A 21,160-nucleotide genomic window follows, 5' to 3' on the forward strand; every position below is an offset into this window, starting at 1 on the left:
TCACTTGGAGGACCAAGAGTTTTCAAAAATAGATGTCTGCCAAGCTGTCACTTTGATCGATCTCTCTCTCTCTTCTTGTTGGTGTCGACTTTGTTTATCCAAAGCATCTCGTTTGTCGCTTCTGATTTTGCACACCCTTCACACTTGAGCGTATCATGATGCTTGTTTTTAATTCATTTTTCTGATTGCACATCAATTTTAAAAGCGTTTTCAGCAGCATCAGCAGTTGCTCATCTCTGAGAAGAATCTCATGTGGCCAATACCGACACTCTTGCGTTTCTGTTCTTAGTTTCACTATATCATTGAACATAAATGAATTCATGAATTGATTTAGAGGTTCTTTAAGAACGAGTACAGTTTGTCTTTACTTTTCGTATATTTCTCTATTTACTTACTAGTCTTAGATATATTGAAGAGAAATTTACTTAAAATGTTCAGAAAACAATTTTTAAAAAAATTATCATATTCATTTTCTTTAGTTGAAGAACGCATTTCTTTCAGTTCATTAATGAAAAGTGGATAAAAAGATAATTTAATAAGTTTTTCCTATTCAATTTATCATTTTGTGAATGTGTCAAGTTTGCCAATGTTATAATTAAAAGCTAATGGAAAGAGTAATTTCATGTTCAACCCATTATCTGTCATTTTCTATCCAGACACAAGGTTTCTAGGATAACCTGGAACTTAAATTAAACTTATTTTTATTAAAACAAAAATGTTACTTTAAACTTTTGCGGACACAATGTTCATTAAATATTCTGTTATAAACATTTTATGCCCACTTTTATTATCTATTATTAACATTTCTGAAGCATCATTCTAAATTATTTTCAGAGTTGAATGCTAATGGCATTCATAGAATGTTAAAAAGAACAGTTTATTAAATGTTATGATTTTAATAGAATCAAAAACTTTGATAATATGGAACATAATCTCATTCTACAATTTTTGCAAATCTTTTCTATTTTTATTAACATTGTCAGGATGAACATATAACATTTTGTGAGGTGGAGAGCATAGAACAAAATAATTCAAAATATAATCATGTTTGCATTTTGTTTTTATATGATTTTTTTAACGAAATCGGTTTTATATTTAATTTGATTAAATAATTAATGCTAAAAAAATACATATAATCCAATGCTTTGTATAATATCTGTATTTCCATAAAAAAGAAAAATAATTCATGGTTTATTATGTTTGTGTGTCTGTGTACTTTTGATTATAAAAATATATACGTATAATATATAAAAAAAAAAATTCCGATCAGCACAATTAAGTTTGATGAAAACACATTTACACTTTCAGAGCATGTATATCAGTAGTGAACATTGCAAAGTCAAATATTTTTTATTTTTCATTCAATTTTAAAATGTATGAATGAAAAATAAATATTTGGCTTTGGAATGTTCGCTACCAATATAAAATCATTAACTCCTACTTGATGACCAGTTTAATGAATCTTTCTCCTTCTTTAACAAGAACTCGAACAGATATTCAGATGAGAAGCTGCAAAGGGCAAGCATTTTCAACTTGAGTACAGAATGTGCACTTTACTCACTGGGACACATAAATTATCTCATAACCTCTCTTTGTTGTGGTTTAGTCAGGTGATAAGTACACACATATCCGGCATTGTTATTTCAATGTACAAAAGTTTTCACTTCTATACGACAATATGGTGGCACAGGGGTATGTGTGTGTGTAAATCAAGGGTTTTTTATAAACATTCTTAACAATTTGTTCTTTGCCACTTAATTGTTCTGTGCTGCATCTGCATACACACACACTCAGCCATGTAAGATTTAAAGACATTAGTTTTTCTTATGTCATTGACTGATATAGTTTACTATCCCAAAGTTTCATATGCAAATCTGCTTTGTATTCAATTGAGGCCAATTATTAATTGTTTGCTTTTATTAACTTTGATATTTTATCGTGCTCAACATCTACGGCAGTTACCCATATCAGAAGTTAGAGAAATTTTCATTCTAATTCTTAGATCTGTTACTACCACCCTCATTCATGAAGATGTCTTCATAGAACATATTTGTTTTTAGCATCATTATGTTGTACTTCGATCTTGCTCTTGTATATTAACTACATGACATTTTTCACTTACACAGGCAGTTCTCTTCACCCACACATTTTTTTGAGGGGATGTTTGGATTATTTCAAAAACATTTTTATATTCTCACGTGACACAATAACAGATTAGCAGATTCATCTAATTGTTCAGTAACAATCACTTTCATTACTCTTACATTTTTATCGTTATTTCCTTTTACTACACTCTATATTACAGTTTTCAAACTTTAGGACTTATAGAAAAACATTTGTGTTGTACTAGGTATATTTAGCCACTTGAACTTTCTTTATTCCCCTTACAATGACAATTTTGAAAGAGTTTCAAATACCTAAGTGAAACATACCATTTTATTCCATTCCAAATGTTTATATTTTCATTCTTGGAATAGAAGAATTACATTTTTCAATCATAAAGCTGTGTTTGTAGTTTATAACACAATTGCTCACCTATATTTGCTTACAATTTTTCAAATTATTGTTTGTACTATTACATTCTAAGAAATAATTTTTGCACAATATAACATTTGTAACAAAATTTAACTACAGTTCAACACATTAGAATCAACTATTCATTTCACTTTTTCTAGATTGATAAAGTATTCATTCTCAAACCAGTTTCAAATAGTGATTTTTTTTTCACTCAAGCGAAATGACAATGTTTTATATCCTTGGCATAATTGAATACATTTTCTCATTTCATTACCACACATTGCTGCAACTTCCTTACTTGATGTCAGTTTTGCTAGATAGCAACAAGTAGATTGGTTGCTATGGATATGCTGAATTGTACAGCTGATTATGTTGAACTATTCTAAATTAGGTTGGTTTGCAATTTAAAAAAAATAAAGCAATCATTTTACTTGCTAACTTTCGGGTGACTGGGTGGAAGTACATTTATTTATATACAAATAAATACACATTGGTCTTAATTATAGAGTGGACAGTAATCATTCTAAGCATCGTAGAAAAATGCTAGGAGTAACTTTTTAATCCGTAGCCCATAGCGGAGCTGACTTTTAAAAAGTGCTGATCCAGACATCGTAAATTAAGTCTTATCACATCATCCATAACAATCTCTTGCATATTTACTTCATCTTCTGAAACCATGCGCTATTTGAGTTTTCACTTGAAAACTGAACTATCGTTTCAAATTTTTAAAAATCTTTTACCAGTAACAACAACAACAAAATCACTTTTCAAAATCTGCCTCATTTTTATTTTTATGAATGTTGGCAATTTTAACATTTCCAATTCTACTTAAATTGATTCTAACATTTTAATTCTTCGATCATCACTTTATTTTTCTTTTTTTGTGCTTTCTTTCTCAGGTACTATGACTGGTACAACTTCCTCAAACTCACTAAGTGGCCTTGCTGGAATGCAAGCTCTAGGGAACAATTCCTTAACAAACCTCTCTAACTTGACCTCAAGTGTAACAAACAGCATGAATGGCTTAGGCTCTAATACTAATCCTACAGGTATTGATGCCCTTAGCCAAGCATATTCGGGGATACAGCAATATGCAGGTTTGTCAGGTTTGCTCCCTCCAGGTAAAGGTTTGTTTCATGTTTTATTACAGTTTTTCCAGGTGTGACTCTGTTTGCGTGTAGTTAAATGTGGAGCTATGGGCGTGCGCGTCAAAGCTTCATCTCCTTTTCATTTCTTCCTCTTGCTCCAACCTGCTTTATTCTTCACCTATTATTGAACGTAGCCATTTATGCCTGCTTCTCTCGCTCTCTCTCTTTTCCCCACTTTCTTTTTGCTTTCTTCCTCCCTTTGTATTGGCATTGTCCTCTCCTACCCTCAGTTATTTTATGCCATGAAATGCTGTGTGCTGACAGTACTGCAGATTGTCCATCTAATTTGCACAATTCAAACAAGTTTTTTTTTTTTTTTTTCATCGAAAATAAAGCAATGAAGATAGTCATTTGTCATTATAAGCATTAATTAAACTTAATATACAATTTTTTTTTTTAAATTAAAATCTTTCCCCTTCAAGTAATACCTTGGCAAACCTAAATTGTAAAATATTGCCATCTTGTAATTTGGAATAAAGTATACATTCCAATGATTTTTGAACTCATGTTTCCCGTCCCAATTAAAAAAGAAAAAACAAAATGCAAAAAAGTTTGCTTAAAATAATAGAAGCTCAAGAAAAAAAATCATGTGTGCACAACTTGGCAGTTTCTATCCTGGATTAACTTTTGGAACATGAGATTAATGTTCACCTCTTTCCATTGCAAACATACAGGTTTCCAGATTCCAATGGACTTCATTTTTTTTTCATTTCCAATTTATTGGGCCATTTCAAAGAATTGACCAAAACATAGGTGTCAAAGCATATATTTCTTTAGCCGTTTCTTTTTTTTTTTTTTTTAATTTATTGGTTAAAACCAAACCCTTTTCTATATATTTTTAAATCTCATTTTTCAGTGGCTTATATCCTTTCTGCATAGTTAGATTGGATTCTTACTGTTTTACAAAATCTCTTCAAGCGTTATGAAAATATAAATTCTCTTTACACAATCACTTGTTTCTAATCTTCATTCGCATTTCCTTTCTCACTGATACTAAATGTGCATCTTTATTAGTTTTGTTAGATGTTTTGTTGAAATGGCCATACATTGCAGTAAGATTGCAAACATAACAATCAGTAGCCAATAAGAAAACATTTTTTTAAATTTTAATAAGTAATACATCAGCATCTTCGATTATGACAAATACTTTTCAAATTTTCTTCAGAAAAAATAATTTGGCTTTGTTTTAAGTTGCGTTTATTTTTCTATTGACTCTGAAAGTTGATTTATATATATTTGTTTTTACCTTAACAGACACTACTCACTTGGCTTTTAAAATAAAAATCTAACCTTTCCACTAAAACAGTAAAATATTATTCTGCTTGGTCTCAGGACATTCTCTCAGGCATTAGCTTCTTTGGGAGATAGTTATTGCTGATAAGTTGAAATACCAGAAAATGCCAGCAGGTCAGATCCAAACTATTTTGTGATATTCCAGTCCCCTCTCAGGGAAGCTGGATTAATCCCTACATTAAGGAGACTTCATACTTCGCCTTGCTATTGTAAAAAAGTAGATAAATAACTGCATGTGAGCTCACATAGATTTTATATTTGTTTTTGTTTTGTAAATCCTTACAATTATCAGAGTGTTTCAGTTAAAACTGTAACAATGCATTTTGCCTCTGAATGATACCCCCCCCCCCCCCATTTATAACAGGATCTACAAACGTCTTTACTACTAGTTTTTTTTTTTTTTTAAAGATTTTCTTTTCTAATCTTTATCTTAGACAAGACTATCTTTATTATTATCGAGATATCTTAATAGCTTAGTATTTTTCAAGTCTGTGAGTTTGTTGAAGTACAATACCTTTTGCTTTATCTTACTGCAACGTTACCATAAGTTGATGTTGGTACGATGTGCTCTCTGTATTAGTTGGGTTTCATGTCAGTGGCTTGAGTCTGGTGTTGGTCAACTCTCTGCTCACTTTTCAATGTTTTTCCTTCACAGCTTTATTCCTAATCTGTACAGCTAATAAACAAATGCTTCTAGAGATTATACAGAAGTACCGTTGCTTTTTCTCATGTCAGATACATATTTATTTTTCTATATCAATTATGTTTTAGAAGCATAAAATTGGTTTTGCTTATAAAACCATTTAAAATGAAACTAGTTTGAGATTTTAACTCAGAATTGTGATAACCCCCCCCCTCCTACTCTCTCACTTTATATCAGAATTTAAAATTTCTTCTCTCCATTTCATTTCATGAAAAAAAATTTGTTTTAAAAATAGGTTTTGGAATCCACAAATAAATTTATTTCTTATTCATTTGTAAATGTTTTCTTTTTATATTTCTGTAATACTTCAGATCTTGCTGAAAACAGTTTTAGGAGGAAATCATATATTTTGACATTTTATTATCATAATTGGAATTTAATAAACATTTCATTTTAACATTTTCCTTTTTAATATTGGCGTGAAATTAAATAAGAAGAGTAATCAAAATACTTTGTGTATGTTTATGAATAATTTCTTTCCTTTGAACTTAACTGATTTTGTACTTTGTCTCCATCTGAAAAAGAATGTTTTGCCAAATCATAATAGTTCTGACATGAGATCTGTTGTTAGTGCTGATACATTTACACGTTTTAAGAATGTGCGTTGTGCGGCAATGGTGTTCAGTCGAGTCAAGTCAGTTTTTTGTCTGCATCATATCCTAAATCAGAATGGCCCTTGCACAGCAATTCTTAGTAAGATGACTGACCAATCACAATTCCACTGCCAAAGGCTGACCAGATTTGGCCCTAAGAGCTCAACCAAGTCTTGAAAGTGATACCCATGAATCAATTATATGACTATACCATGAGTTGTGGGCAACACTTTGAATATTCTGTAACACTTTTTTGGACATTAGTTGTCAAAGCTTTCAATTGTTTGTGCTAAATAGCAATCTATTGCTTTTATTTGCTTATATTTTATTTAGAAAAAGTCTAATTTTTGAAACTCTATGGAATAAGGAAACAATCTTTTATATATTGTATTTCTTGTTTGTAGAAAAATAAATTGTGTAAATGTTGATTTGCATAATTTAATCCCCTATATCATATATATATATATATATACATACATAGTGCCACCAAAAAGAAAGTCCGCACTTATTTTTTTCAAAAAACGCAAATTTAAGCTAAATGGAATGTAACTTTTTAAGCAACCAATACCTCATTTGATTCATCTTTTATTCCTCTACTAGCGGGGGTACCCGGCGTTGCCCGAGTGTTTGTTTCCGGGACGGGGGGGGGGAGTTTTAAAAAATGTTATGGTAGGTAAGTAGGAAGGATCAAACCCGGAGTCATGAGTAAAAGTAGTAAAATAAAGTGAAAAAAAAAAACAAAAAAAAAAACATCTGCAACGTTAACAGTTCGGCCACCAAGAAAAGTCCATTCCAGTTGTTTAGGAAAAAAAAAACAAAAAAAAAACTACTACGGTAGGTCGGCGCGAACGTGAAAATATAATGTGAATTGTCCAGCACGCTAACCACTACGCCACAGAGCACTGCAGCTTAGTTTAGTGATTTTAAATAACTTCACATGAAAGAACTACAAAGCCAAACCGGTGTTCTCTTCTCAACTGTTCCTTGTGAACGATCCCCAAACGGTGTTAAGTGGTGGCAGGGGGAGGAGGAATTTATTAGAGAGAAAATATTTTACCACTTCCATTGATCTTAACCGATTTTGGCCGTGACTTCTCAGCAGAAAAAGTATAGAAATCTAAGATTATCGAGGAATCTGAGAAATAATAAGCCTATAACACACCTCAGATATTGTTCTGCCGTTTGTGCATATTATATTTGCATGAAATATCTTGATTTTTAATCCTATTAAGGTCAAAATCAGACGGGGAAAAAATGAGTTCATTTTATTTATATAGAGATAATTTTACTTGTTCATATTTGACTTAATGGAAGTATTGTAGTGTTCACGTCAATTTAAAAAAATAATTTCAAATCGAGAAGACAAAAAGAAACTCCCCACAATGGAAAATTGTTATTTAAAAGTAACGTTAGAACATTAATGCAACACAAATACAACAGGGAAACAATGAAACTAGTTATTTAGTAGCATAGTCCTTCTGCAATTTGACAGCTTGCAAATTTTGGAGCATTCTCTTGAATTAGTCTGCAGCAATATTCCAGTGAAAACGTATCCCACTTCTCTTTAATTTTTGTTCAAAGTTCTTCCATATTTGAAATTTTATTGTTGCGTAGCTGTTGCTTGATGTAATACCATACGTTTTCGATAGGATTGAGGTCTGTAGATTGTGCAGGCCAATCCAAACATGGAATATCATGCTCCTCAAGGAACCTATTGATATTGCCAGCTGTATGAATGGGGGCATTATCCTGCATGAAGATGGGAATATCATTCAAATTCCGGCCAAAGTAGAAAATGCTATCAACATAGTAATGTACTTGGTCGAATTAATTCAACGCATAGGCCCTGGACCATTGGCACTAATAATGTCCCTCACCAAAACTGAACCTCCACCACCTTGCAGCGTTGAAACTGTACCAAGGATTAATTTTTTGTCCTTCCTTTGACGGATGTTCTACCTATCATCCCTGCCTAACCTATTGAACTTGATTTCATCGCTAAAAATTCACTTTTTACCAATATGGAGAGTCATGATCTTCATTGCATCTGACGATGTCCAGATGGTGCTTTCTGTTCTTTACAAGAATCATTGGCTTACATCTTGCAATACAGCCTTGCTAATTAAATTCCTTCAGTCTGTTTACTGTAGAAAGAGAGCTTCTTTTTTTTTTTTCTGTAACGATTATGCTGTTGTTGGATTTGGGGAGCTGTTTCAAATCTTTTTCTGAGGCTGTAGATCTTGATAGCATTGCCTCCCCTGTAAGAAGTAACTCTAGGATGACCAGATTTAGAGGCATCACAAACACTGCTGGTGTTTCTCATCACATTTCAAATTGTGGCCAATTTCTCGATTGGATAAACCAAAAAGGTGGCGATTAATGAGCTCTTGACGACCACTAAGAGAGACTTGAATTATATGGACTAAATGTTATGTTGTATAACCTAGGAACAATAACAAGTACAATTAGAGATGTTAAAAAGTGGATATTTTATGATGCTGAGCAGTTAATATTTTAAGCAGCTTTCTGCTCTGCGGAGTTTCTTTTTATCTTCTTGAATTGAAACTAATTTTTAAATTGATGTGAATACTAGAATATCTTTCATACAAAGTCGAATATGAACTGGTAAAATTATAGCGGAATAAAAGCGAATTAAATGAGGTATAGGTTTTTTAAACAGTTGCATTCACTTTATCTTAAATTTGTGGTTTTTGAAAAAATTACAAGTGTGGACTTTCTTTTTGGCGGCACTGTATATGGATTAAAGTTTATATCATTTTTGCACTTTATGAATTTAGTAAGAAAGTTTTGCATTTAGAAATTGTAATCTATTTTTTGAATAGATTACTGTCAAATTATCTTTGAAAACTTTTTTGTTTTCTCTTTTTATTTTGCTTTTTCTAATTCTTCACTTATATTATTGACTTATTTTTCTATTTGAAACGATTGAAAAATAGAAAGATGCATACTATGCACCAACAATGTATGGTTAATTATTGATTTATAATCTTTCTGCACTAAGTGAACATGAATAGGTCAACTCCTAACCAGATTTTCTCTTAGACTCGATTGTGTTAATAGTGAAATGCCATTTCCTCTGAATGTTATCTTCTGCAGTTCCGACAGAGCGTATCACTCAGATGTATTATCACTCCCAACCCTTTCTTCCCTAACCCTAACCATGTGCTCGTTCAGTGCAGTGATCATGTTTCAACTGAACTTGTGTGGCTGTTTTGCTGTGGTTTCTCTTGTGATAAGTTCTTGCTTTTACTGCTTTCCAACATAGAGGATCTCTCCTTTCAGAAAGTGACCATTTCTATTTCTTTTGCAGCATCATTCCCTAATGCATTCAACAGTCAGTCGGCCCAACAGCTCCAGCAGGCTGCTGCTAATTCAGCAGCTGGCAAGCAAACTGAAGGTTGGTGTATAAATACAAATATTATATAGTTGTGGCATGCAGTTTTTACTTTTACGTGGATGGTGTGTATTTTTTAAAAAAATTCTTTTTAATTTTTAATGACTGGGCTCGAATAAGACTAGAAGTCTCTTGACACTTGACAATCCCTTTTAAGACTAAAACAGTAAATTTATTGTAGCGATTTAAGGTAATTTTGTTACCTAAATTGAATAAAATATCTTGCTCTTTTTTTGATTGAGCACTGTCAATCTGGTAAATATATCTATATATATATATATATATATATATATAAGTATTCTTACATTTTGGTTACATATGTATGGACATGTTTCAGCTATAGCCATATTTGGGCTATTCCAGCAGTAACCTGACCTTGAAGTTTAGCCTAAATAAGTTTATAACCAAAATATGTCTGCACATATGTAGCCAAAATGTCTGTTTAAACTAAAAATATGATTCTGCCTTTTATTAGAAAAAGATAGTAAAGTTTTGTAGGATTAATTCTTTTGAAGAAAAAAAAAAATTCTTCCCAGTATTATATATAATTAGTAAAAGTTGGGTGATAAAGTCACCCACATATCTTTATGCTATATCACAGCTCTTAAGTGTGAATGTACTACTGTAAAATGACACAGAAATACCTGCTAGAAATACCATTACACATGCTGTTCGAAAATGTGCCTGCCTCTCAAATAATAAACAAGCTGCAAAAAATAAATCACTTTTAAATAACTTTCCAGAAGTTATCAAATAAATGTTTTATAAATTTATTGTATGGCACAAAACAATCTGTAGGGTTAATGTGTTATAAAACATATTTATTAGTAATTATTACTAATCAAACATGTGTCAGCTTGTAACTAATATTTATTAGTAATTATTACTAATCAAATATGTGTCAGCTTGTAACTAATATTTATTAGTAATTATTACTAATCAAACATGTGTCAGCTTGTAACTAATATTTATTAGTAATTATTACTAATCAAACATTGTAAAACATATTTATTAGTAATTATTACTAATCAAACATGTCAGCTTATAAAACATATTTATTAGTAATTATTACTAATCAAACATGTGTCAGCTTGTAAAACATTTATTAGTAATTATTACTAATCAAACATGTCAGCTTGTAAAACATATTTATTAGTAATTATTACTAATCAAACATGTCAGCTTGTAAAACATATTTATTAGTAATTATTACTAATCAAACATGTGTCAGCTTGTAAAACATTTATTAGTAATTATTACTAATCAAACATGTGTCAGCTTGTAAAACATATTTATTAGTAATTATTACTAATCAAACATGTGTAAGCTTGTAAAACATATTTATTAGTAATTATTACTAATCAAACATGTGTAAGCTTGTAAAACATATTTATTTGTAATTATTACTAATCAAACATGTGTCAGCTTGTAAAACATATTTATTAGTAATTATTACGAATCAAACATGTGTCAGCTTGTAAAACATTTATTTGTAATTATTACTAATCAAACATGTGTCAGCTTGTAAAACATTTATTAGTAATTATTACTAATCAAACATGTGTAAGCTTGTAAAACATATTTATTAGTAATTATTACTAATCAAACATGTGTCAGCTTGTAAAACATATTTATTAGTAATTATTACTAATCAAACATGTCAGCTTGTAAAACATATTTATTAGTAATTATTACTAATCAAACATGTCAGCTTGTAAAACATATTTATTAGTAATTATTACTAATCAAACATGTGTCAGCTTGTAAAACATATTTATTAGTAATTATTACTAATCAAACATGTGTCAGCTTGTAAAACATATTTATTAGTAATTATTACTAATTAAACATGTGTCAGCTTGTAAAACATTTATTTGTAATTATTACTAATCAAACATGTGTCAGCTTGTAAAACATGTATTAGTAATTATTACTAGTCAAACATGTGTCAGCTTGTAAAACATTTATTAGTAATTATTACTAATCAAACATGTGTCAGCTTGTAAAACATTTATTAGTAATTATTACTAATCAAACATTTGTCAGCTTGTAAAACATATTGAACCAAATCAGATGAGAATGAAGATGCTCTCATTACTTGAATGATTGAATTAAATTATGCTTCGAAATGATTGAATTAAATTATGCTTCGAAACATAATCGGCGATGGTCTTTTCTCTTCTGTTCTTCTTTGCAACCTCTTTCCCACAAAGATGTTGCAAGTCTATCTCTGCTCTATCATTATTTTCATGGCAAGTGTTCATCTGAACTCCTATCTATGGTCACCCCCATGCCGAACTTTCACAAAAAAACACTTGTCTAGCTACAACCACTATCAACAATTTCCCATTCTCTATCTGCGCTTAAATTTAAATGCAGATTCCATGAACAAAGCTTCTTTCCTAGAACTGCCCATTTGTAGAACACTGTTCTATTGGCCTGCTTCCCAGCTGATTACAATATAGTAGCCTACAAGTCCAATGTAAACAAGTTCTTTTTGAGCTTTTCCCTAAAATAATCAAAATTCTACACGATTAACGATTACTAAACTACCACCTTACATTCATTAACCCTTATCCTCGTGTGGCCTTTGAGCATTGATAAATATAATACGTTATAAAAAAAAACCCTCATAGTATAATAGTTATCGTGTGCATAAACAATGTTTCGTTCTCAATACATTCAAGTAAATTTAATACATTTTTTTATATTAACAATTGAAATAGTTGATTCAGTTACATTGTATTTGTTTACTGCTACGACAACCATATATTAACTGCTACCTTTGTTGACTAAAGTCATCATCTGTTCTTTTCTAAGAACATTTAATGTCTTAGTCTTACAATATTAGTTTTATATGTACAAAAATGCACTCAATATAACTTACATTGTTATTTAATGTGAAAATATATAACTAATATTACACTTTTACAGTTGATCAAAAAATAAAATTTCATTTAAAAAAAAAAAATAAAACGTAATTTTCACGCATCACGTCATATTCTGTTTTGGCCTAAAAAGTTTTCACATAACATTTCCATTTTCTTTCGCAGTGACTTTGTTTTTATCAGTTGATGTCCTTTTTTTTGGTTTTGATTTTGTTTTATTGTAGGTCCAGATGGAGCCAATTTATTTATATATCATTTACCCCAAGAGTTCAGTGACCATGACCTCATGCAGACTTTCATACCATTTGGAAATGTTGTATCTGCAAAAGTTTTCATTGATAAACAAACAAATCTAAGCAAGTGCTTTGGTGAGTATCGATTTTTTTTTGCTTTTACTATATCAGATAGAGCAGAGGGTGTCTTTCACTGTTGTATAACTGGTTTGATTTAAAATAAAATTTTGTGAATGAATTGGAGTAAATAATTGAACATCTGCTGAAATAATTTTTTAAACTATTCAGTTGAATTAGAATGTACCATATTTCATCTTAAATTTTCAATTGTAGTTACAATCTTTTATATTTCTTAGAATTTCAAATAATGTTTGTAATCCCTAACAAATTTCTTGAAAAAAAAAAAAACTTTTCAAATATTGTAAATATACTTTTGGCTTTTACTTCATTTTTTTCACATGTTCTAATTTACATTTTTTAAAAATTTTTCATTATAATAAAGAAGGCGTTTTATTTGTTGATCATTAGGCTGGATATTTTCTCTACATATGTCTTTATCTCACTATCTGTGTGTATCTCTCTCTCTATGCATACATATATATAACAGATTGGGACCCTATGGTTAGCTAACAAGTAGATTAGTTAAACAAATATGCAAGTTTGCAACCCAAATACATACAAATCAAATATGTGACAAAATTGTAAATCGTAAACAATAACAATCGAGTTGAATGGAAACAAACAGTGACAAACGCTTTGGCTGATCTAAAATGTCAAGGATGATGCAATTGGATTATTGAAATGGTTCCAGTATTAGAAAGAAATATTTTATCTCTATATCTATAAAAGTGAAAGTGTCTGTCTGTGTACATTTCCCTAAACAATAACTCTGTCAATTTTCAGCCTACAGACTTGAAATTTGATATACAGGGTACTGAGATTTGGGAAAATCTTTGTAATCTGTTTTCGGACAGAAATTTGGCTGTTAAGGGGGTCAAAGTTCAACGATTTGACCTTTGAAAACTCTACCAAAATCCTCCGCTAATTTTGGGTCTAAACACTTGAAATTTTAGATATAGGTTCCTTTGATATGGATCTACTTAATAACTTTATTTGAGTCCAAAACAATAAATGTTAAGGGTTCATAATAAGGGTCAAAGTTTTAAAAAATTTGACTGCTTCGGTCTCTACCAAATTAGTCAGACAATTTCTGGTCTAAACATTTGAAATTTTACATAAAGGGTATTCAGAGATAGGGCAAGCTTTTTAATTGGTTTCAGTCGAAAATTTGAGTTACCAATATATAAATGTATGTATGTATGTATGTTTGCATGTCTGCCTAAAACTTTCAACAGATGCGACGGATTTTCACAAGATCAGTATCGTTTTGAAATTTGACCATTTCAAACGACAAATATCAAAAAATTGGCTAAAAACATTAATATCTTCACCGTCAACTGGGCACTTTTCTACAGGGGGGGGTCACTGTTTTTACTGATATTTTCGATTGTCTAGCCTTAATTGAAACCTGCATCACTTCCGGTTTGGCGGTGGTCGTAACAGCAAATACCTCACGTTTTTTTCCTCCCCATTCTTCGCCTCCTTCGTGGTACGGGTTCGAGCTTGCCTTCCTACTATCACTTTTTTTTTTTTTTTTTTTCTTTTTGCTCAACATACACCTCCAAACACTCGGGCAACGCTGGGCACCCATGCTAGTATTAAATAACAACTGAATCAAATGGAGAGAGAATTTTAGTTTCCAAGTTTTAAGTTAGTATCATTTCTTGTACGTCCAGACCATCACTCTCTCTCTACACCCACTTCCTAAATGTTATAAAACTGCAAATCAAACTATTGGCATGAATATGCGGAAAAGTATTTCAACTATGATGATTCAAATCAATGTCCTTTTGTTTTCATAAATTTCCAATATGTTTTTACTATTTTCCATTTTTTAAATGTAGGTTTTGTGAGTTATGACAATCCTTTGTCAGCGCAGGCAGCAATTCAGGCCATGAATGGGTTTCAGATTGGAATGAAACGGCTGAAAGTACAACTGAAGAGGCCAAAAAATGATAGCAAACCATACTAATGTAGAATATCCTTTTTAACTGGTGAGTAAAATAACCATTTCTTTCTAAGTCAACATTTTTTATTTTATTGAATAAGATCACACTTCATTCTGATTCTTCAAAGAATAAAGTCAGACAAATCATCTTCTGCTGCTACAATATTTTTCTATCTTTACATACTGAGGTTTCTGTGAAAATTCTTTCTCTTTTTCTCTGTTAGTGAACTATTGTATTTTGGTAATTATGTTATATATCAAGTCGGTATCTTTTGTATTAGATCAGTTTTTTGTCAAGTTTTTATTTTAGTAAACTTTAAATTTGGACGGCAAAAACTAAGTTTTGGGTGAGATTAATAAAAGAAATGAACAGAATTCTGTTAACGTCAAGATGTGTTATATGACCAGTGTACTAGTATTTTTCTTTTTGTAAGATGTGCAAATTATTTGACTGAAAATGAAATGGCCAATTTTTATTCAACTTATATTAACTTTTGATCTAAAAATAGATTCTGTTGTATTCCTACTTTGCCTTAATGTAACAGTTAAACAATGGATCAATCTTTTAATTGTTGCTTTACTAAATGAATCACATGATTTGGAAGGACATCTTTCTCCCTCTTCTGCATATTTATTTGAGATCTATTGCTTATTTGATAGGTTCAATTCTTTTGCCAAACATCAGGGTACTGTAATGTTAAATGACATTAAATATTGGTGGCTTTCTAAATCATAAGCTAAAACATAATTTGAAGCAAACCTAGGACTGATTTATGGTTTTAAGAAAGCTTTTTGTTTTCCATAATATATAAACACTTAGATTTTTGTTATAACTTGGATGTCATTATTGATTAGGGAAAAGATCAAATAAGGTGGTTTCGCAATAAAGCTATTTCTTAAGGTTTTTCTGTTGCCACCATTTTTTGTCAAATGAAAAAAAAGTTTCAGTAAAAAAAAATTGTAATTTCATTGATTTAAATCCCATAATTTCATAGAATTGAAATTGAAAGGAATTTTTTTAAATAGTTTTTTTAATAGTTGAATCTTGAGACAAATGCATTTATTTTTTTTGATACTTTTTAATTTGCATTAGAGAAGTTAGCATCCTAACAAAATTAAAAACAATATTACATAAAGAAATATTGCCATATTTGTTGTATATTGGTTTTCTAACTTAATTATTATTTTTGTATTCTTAGTTTAAAACGTGGCTCATTCATCATGTTTTTGACAAAAACTGAAATCACTGCAAGAAGTAGGGTCATTTGTTGCAGTAGAATTTTTAATGCTTTAATGAATATTAACTAATGCCTATTTTAAAACTATTATTGACTCGTTTGGGATCTTGTTGATTATAGATTGTATGTTTAAGTACCTTCTAAGTTAGAAATAAGTATGAAGTAATGTTGGTCTGCATATTAAATGAATGTTGCTTTGTATAATGAGGGGTCTATGGAACCCCACAGTTAACTAAGGAAAATGTTTTTCATTTGTTTATATTAGTTTTATTCATTGTATATTAGTTTTTATTTCAATGTAAATACACCAAGGCTGTTGTCATTTCTAAATATTGAGTGAATATATGGTGAAAATTTAGAAACAAATTATAATATTTCTCCAGAATAATTTAAAATTGTCTAATTTTACATGTTCTAATGGTACATTTTTTTTCAATATAGAATAAAAATGTTTTACAATGTTTGAGACATTATTTTCTTCTGTGTTTATCTTATGCAATGAGCTCTGCACCATGTACCATCAAAAACCCAACAGTCAAGGTGAAGTCTTAACATGTTAGTATAGGTTATCTAACAACCTTTCTTTTGACCATCATCTTCGCCCTTTTTAAATGGGTTTTCATCTTGAACTCCATTTTCATGGTGTTTTTTTTTTGTGTATAGATGATTTTTCTCATTTTGTCTGGAATTAATATAACACTGAACATCAACATGTTTAGCATAGTTGAGTGGTGAGATCTGATATCTAGCATGTCATTGTCTTTATCATCAAGATGCTCTTTCTGTCCCCTTTGTCAGCAGTCATCACTCAAAACCGTAGAAATTGGTTTTATCACTATCCGATATATCTTGGGCTAAAGTCGATCACTGATTCATGGATCATAGAAGATCCACATGTAAGAAATGCAATATAAGAAAATATTTAAGTTTAAAGATGTTGAATCTATATTTATAGATTGTTATAAAATTTCTGTCTCTTGATCAAAGGTTATTTTAAAAGTGAATATTTAACTATTTAATTTGGACCTTTTTCTAATCATATATCTTAGTTGGGTCTTGTATTTTCAATAAATCAAATTATTAAAAAATCCTTTTATCATCGGAAAAAAAAAAATTCTTCCTCATTTCATTTCTCTCCCGCTATAATGTCCTGAACTTTATTGCAAATTAAATGAAACCTACCACAGTGATATCATTGCTATAATCGTGTGTAATTCTAAAAAAAATGAATACACTAACTGCATGCGACTTGATTTTCTTTATCTTTGACAAATTAGTAGATTCATTAATTTGATGTTTTGTAGCAAATATAGAAAAGATAAAACATTGGAATATTTACCAATGCTTTGCTTTCTGCCATTTCAATTTTTATTAACATTTTAAACTGATCACATTAAATACAAGAAAGATCAACATTTAAACAGTGTTCATTTTTTAATTTCTAAAATTGTGTTCCTTTATCTGTTTAAAATCAAAATATTTATTTTTAAGCCTATGACTCAATTATATTTTAATTTAAGGATTTTCTAGCTTTTGTATCAAATTGTGTGCAAGACTCATTAAGAATGATCAAAATCTTCAAAATCAAACAGAATGTGAGAGTTTTTTTTATGAAAAATCTTAAAATCTTTTAACCTGTTAAACTCTTATTTTATCAGTCCTGGTGCTATAAAATCAAACTGTCTGAAGATATCGGCTTCCTAACTTGAGTGCAGCAAACTTTTTACAAAATTCTGTAAAGCTAAAAAACAATTTTTCTCTATCATATAACTAAATCATGAATTTGAAGCATAAGATCCTTTCTCGAAAATGATTGGATCTGGCATGAAATAATAAAAAAAATGCCATAAAAATAAACCATTTTTTATTCATCTTTTTGTTTCTATTTGGACATCCTGAAAAGCTTAAAATTTATTGTCCTTTAAATTGTTTAAATCTTCAAAGGGCAAATATTGGCAAGCAGTATGTGTGTAGCTGTTAAAAAGATAGAAAATTATTGTACAACATTTATAAGTGATAGCAAATTTATAAAATTGCTAACATATCCTGTATGCTGCATTTCACAGACCAAGCCAACTTCAAATGAGTTCAGCATGTCTCACTTCAAGGTGGTTCACGCATATGCAACTTAGTGCTCGTTCCAGTGACCAACACCAAAAATGCTCAATCTGTCTTCACTGTTTCAATCTATGTCTTCAGTTGGCTATCTCTGTGCTTGATTAGGCTATGAAATATTTTCTAAACTTGGTCATTTTTCTAAACTCTGTTTCTTCTACTAAATATCTAATGGAAAGAATAGTGCTTGCAATAAAAAAAAATGTTGTAAATATTTAAATTTAAGGCAAATAAATTCCAGAAATATAGACTTATTTTAAGTATAAATTATTTTCAATTTGACCTTTTCTTTGATTTCTTATTCTTAATGTTTGCTATCAGCCTTGTCAATAGTTTTAATTGCCCTTCTGATTTATGTATCAGTATTACTTTTCTTACAAATTTAGAATTGTTAGACTAGGAATCATCTGATGGGATTTTTTTTTCCAGTTTCTATAATAAAGCAAGAAATCAGTCGGTGGAACACAGGGGAGGGGGGGGAGTATTGGAGCAGATCAACTTCCTTCATAGGTTACATTTTCAGTTTGGTCATTAAAACATTTCATTTAATGAAATTCATTTCAGACGTCTACCCCCCCCCCTTTTTTTGTCAAGTGGAAAAAAAAATAAAAAATGACTGCATGAATTGTATTTGAGCTGAAGGATTCAGCATTTTTTATATTCCATCATAATTGATGCTTTAAAATAATAAAAAAAAGAAATGGGAAAAAAGAAAAGTATTCAAATAAAAATCTTTCTTGTACAACTCTACTAAATCTGTTTTTTATGTTATTTTTTTTCTTTTTTAAAATTTATTCCTGCCTATATTTCATAACACTTGAAAAAAAAAAAAAAAAAAATCAGAGAAACCATTTTAATTTTTACCGCTTATATTTTTATTGCTTTCTTATTGGAGTTATATTTTCTATTGTAAATCGTTTTGTTTTAGATTCACTAGCAGCTGAAAGGTGTGTGTGATGTGTGTTTTTGGATAAGCGTCTTTTTATGTATTATCAACAATCCCATCAACAAGAATTGAACAATTGTATGTGAAATGTCCACTGTGTGTCTAAATTTTTAGTCGTTAAAATTTTCTTCAATTTGACATTTGTGAGAGTCTTCATAAAATTGTGCTAAATGTTTCAAAATGTGATTCTTTTTAGACTTAAAGATTGGATTTACATTTCCAATTCAAGCCACATTATTCCTTTATGGTAAAATCATTTGAATAGGTCTCATATTCAAGATTATAATGATGCTCTTTTGATATAAACTCGCGTTCAAATTTACTGTAACATTTGCTAGAACTAGGTAATAATTAAATTGGAATATTTTTTTTTCGTTATTGCTATTTCAGCTGTTAATATAGAAAATTTGAACATGTCTATAAAATGACAAACCAATTGCCTAATTATGAGGAACTTAAAACAATTGTAGCAGATGATGTTTTGCTGACTCTGTCTATTTATCTGTTTATATATATATATATTGTGAATGTCTTTCTTTTAACTGACACTTGTGTGTAACATGTTCTTGTTCAATGCGATCTGCTAAAAAAAGAGTGTCTACTCCAGATCCATTAAAAAGTACTTATTACACATATTGTTTTCTCCCCATCATCCATGACGACTAAAGAAAATAATTTTAACAAGTTAGCTTAGCTGATAAAAAATGTAGCAACGAAAATATAATGAAACCAATTTGTTACTCTTGTTTGTTATTTGTTGGGCCGCACCTCTTGTTCATACGTTCACATGTTTTATTTGTGTATTATTGTTGTTATTGTTGTTGGTGTTGCTTACCATTTTGATTTCTTTTAGCCTGTTCTCTCTTTCAACTATCTGTCTCGGTTTCTGTCCCACATCCCAGTCTATCCATGTTGTGTGTGTGTGTGTGTATATATATATATATATATATATATATATATATATTCCTTGTTATTGTTGTCTGGCCTATGTGGTTTGCCTGCACTGCGCCATAATCCCACTACTTTATCCCTCCATACCTTTTTCCTCCTATCCACACCCTTAGAAACATTTCCAGTCCGAATATTGCCCTCTACCCAGCCCCCTTACTCAGCCAGAAGCACTCAACTGCAACTTCATGACCTCAACTTCAACCTAAATATTTTTCTTTACCTTTTGCTGGCCTTTTACCTTTTCTTTTAATTTTTATAGTGCCATAGTGTAACACTGAGTGTTTTGCATGTGATATGCTTTTTTTTTTCATTTACTCTTTTGTTTCCTTATTTACTGTTGCATTAACTAATTCATTGCTATACACACATCATTGTGTCTGTAAATCTGTGTGTTTCAACAAGAAAACAAGACTCTTAAGCAGAAGATTTTCATACAAACAAATAATGGTCACAATATTCTAAAGAATATCTATTAATAACAATCTATTTAGCTTAACACTTTACTGCAATTTCAATGCTATCATCGGAAATGTTTCCAACTAATCTATTCAAACAACAAAGCCAGAAGAATAAACTATATTTATACACAAGCATGTTTTGTACAATTTTTGTTCACTAATGCAAAGTTGATTGTGAAGGATTGTTTTACTCTCTTGCACCAGCATATATAAATTCATGCAGTTATATGTATAAATCTTTTTTATTCTTCAGAATTTGTTTTCAATAGTGTTAAATAGATAGATTTTATTATTTATTTATAGATCTATATATATATATATATATATATACACACACACACACTCACACAGACATAACACCTGGTGTATGTATTTATCACATGTAGATATTTGCGCGCACTTGTCTTGTTGTTACCAATGGACTTTTCACTATTCATGCACTCATTTTATCCAGAGTGAAAGAATTATTACCAATCACTTTTTCTGCGTCCTCTTTGCCAATTTGCTTTGTGTTCCTTCCTTCAAATAAGAAATCCCTGGAGATACAAAGTCACACCCCAAAAATTATTGCAAACAATTATTTAAACATTTTTT

The 21,160-nt window shown here is 30.3% G+C and overlaps 1 protein-coding gene across 50 annotated transcripts in view; it reads left to right on the forward strand.

Annotated features, from left to right (window-relative positions):
- The window catches only part of LOC145286304 (CUGBP Elav-like family member 1), a 425,113-nt gene that overhangs the window by 372,150 nt on the left and 31,803 nt on the right, over positions 1-21,160 (forward strand). For 22 of the 50 annotated variants that reach the window (XM_080135208.1, XM_080135207.1, XM_080135218.1 and 19 more), the window contains 4 exons: positions 3,417-3,644; positions 9,586-9,672; positions 12,782-12,925; positions 14,755-14,904. In XM_080135208.1, the coding sequence (XP_079991334.1) occupies positions 3,417-3,644; positions 9,586-9,672; positions 12,782-12,925; positions 14,755-14,882 (587 nt within the window). In that variant the 3' untranslated portion in view covers positions 14,883-14,904. Of the gene's footprint in view, positions 1-3,416; positions 3,645-9,585; positions 9,673-12,777; positions 12,926-14,754; positions 14,905-21,160 lie in introns of all 50 variants that reach the window. The other 28 variants (XM_080135214.1, XM_080135213.1, XM_080135185.1 and 25 more) reach the window with 3 other exon arrangements.

Source organism: Euprymna scolopes, chromosome 10 (assembly GCF_053919585.1).
Source record: "Euprymna scolopes isolate OS-2025 chromosome 10, ASM5391958v1, whole genome shotgun sequence".
NCBI lineage: Eukaryota > Metazoa > Mollusca > Cephalopoda > Sepiida > Sepiolidae > Euprymna > Euprymna scolopes.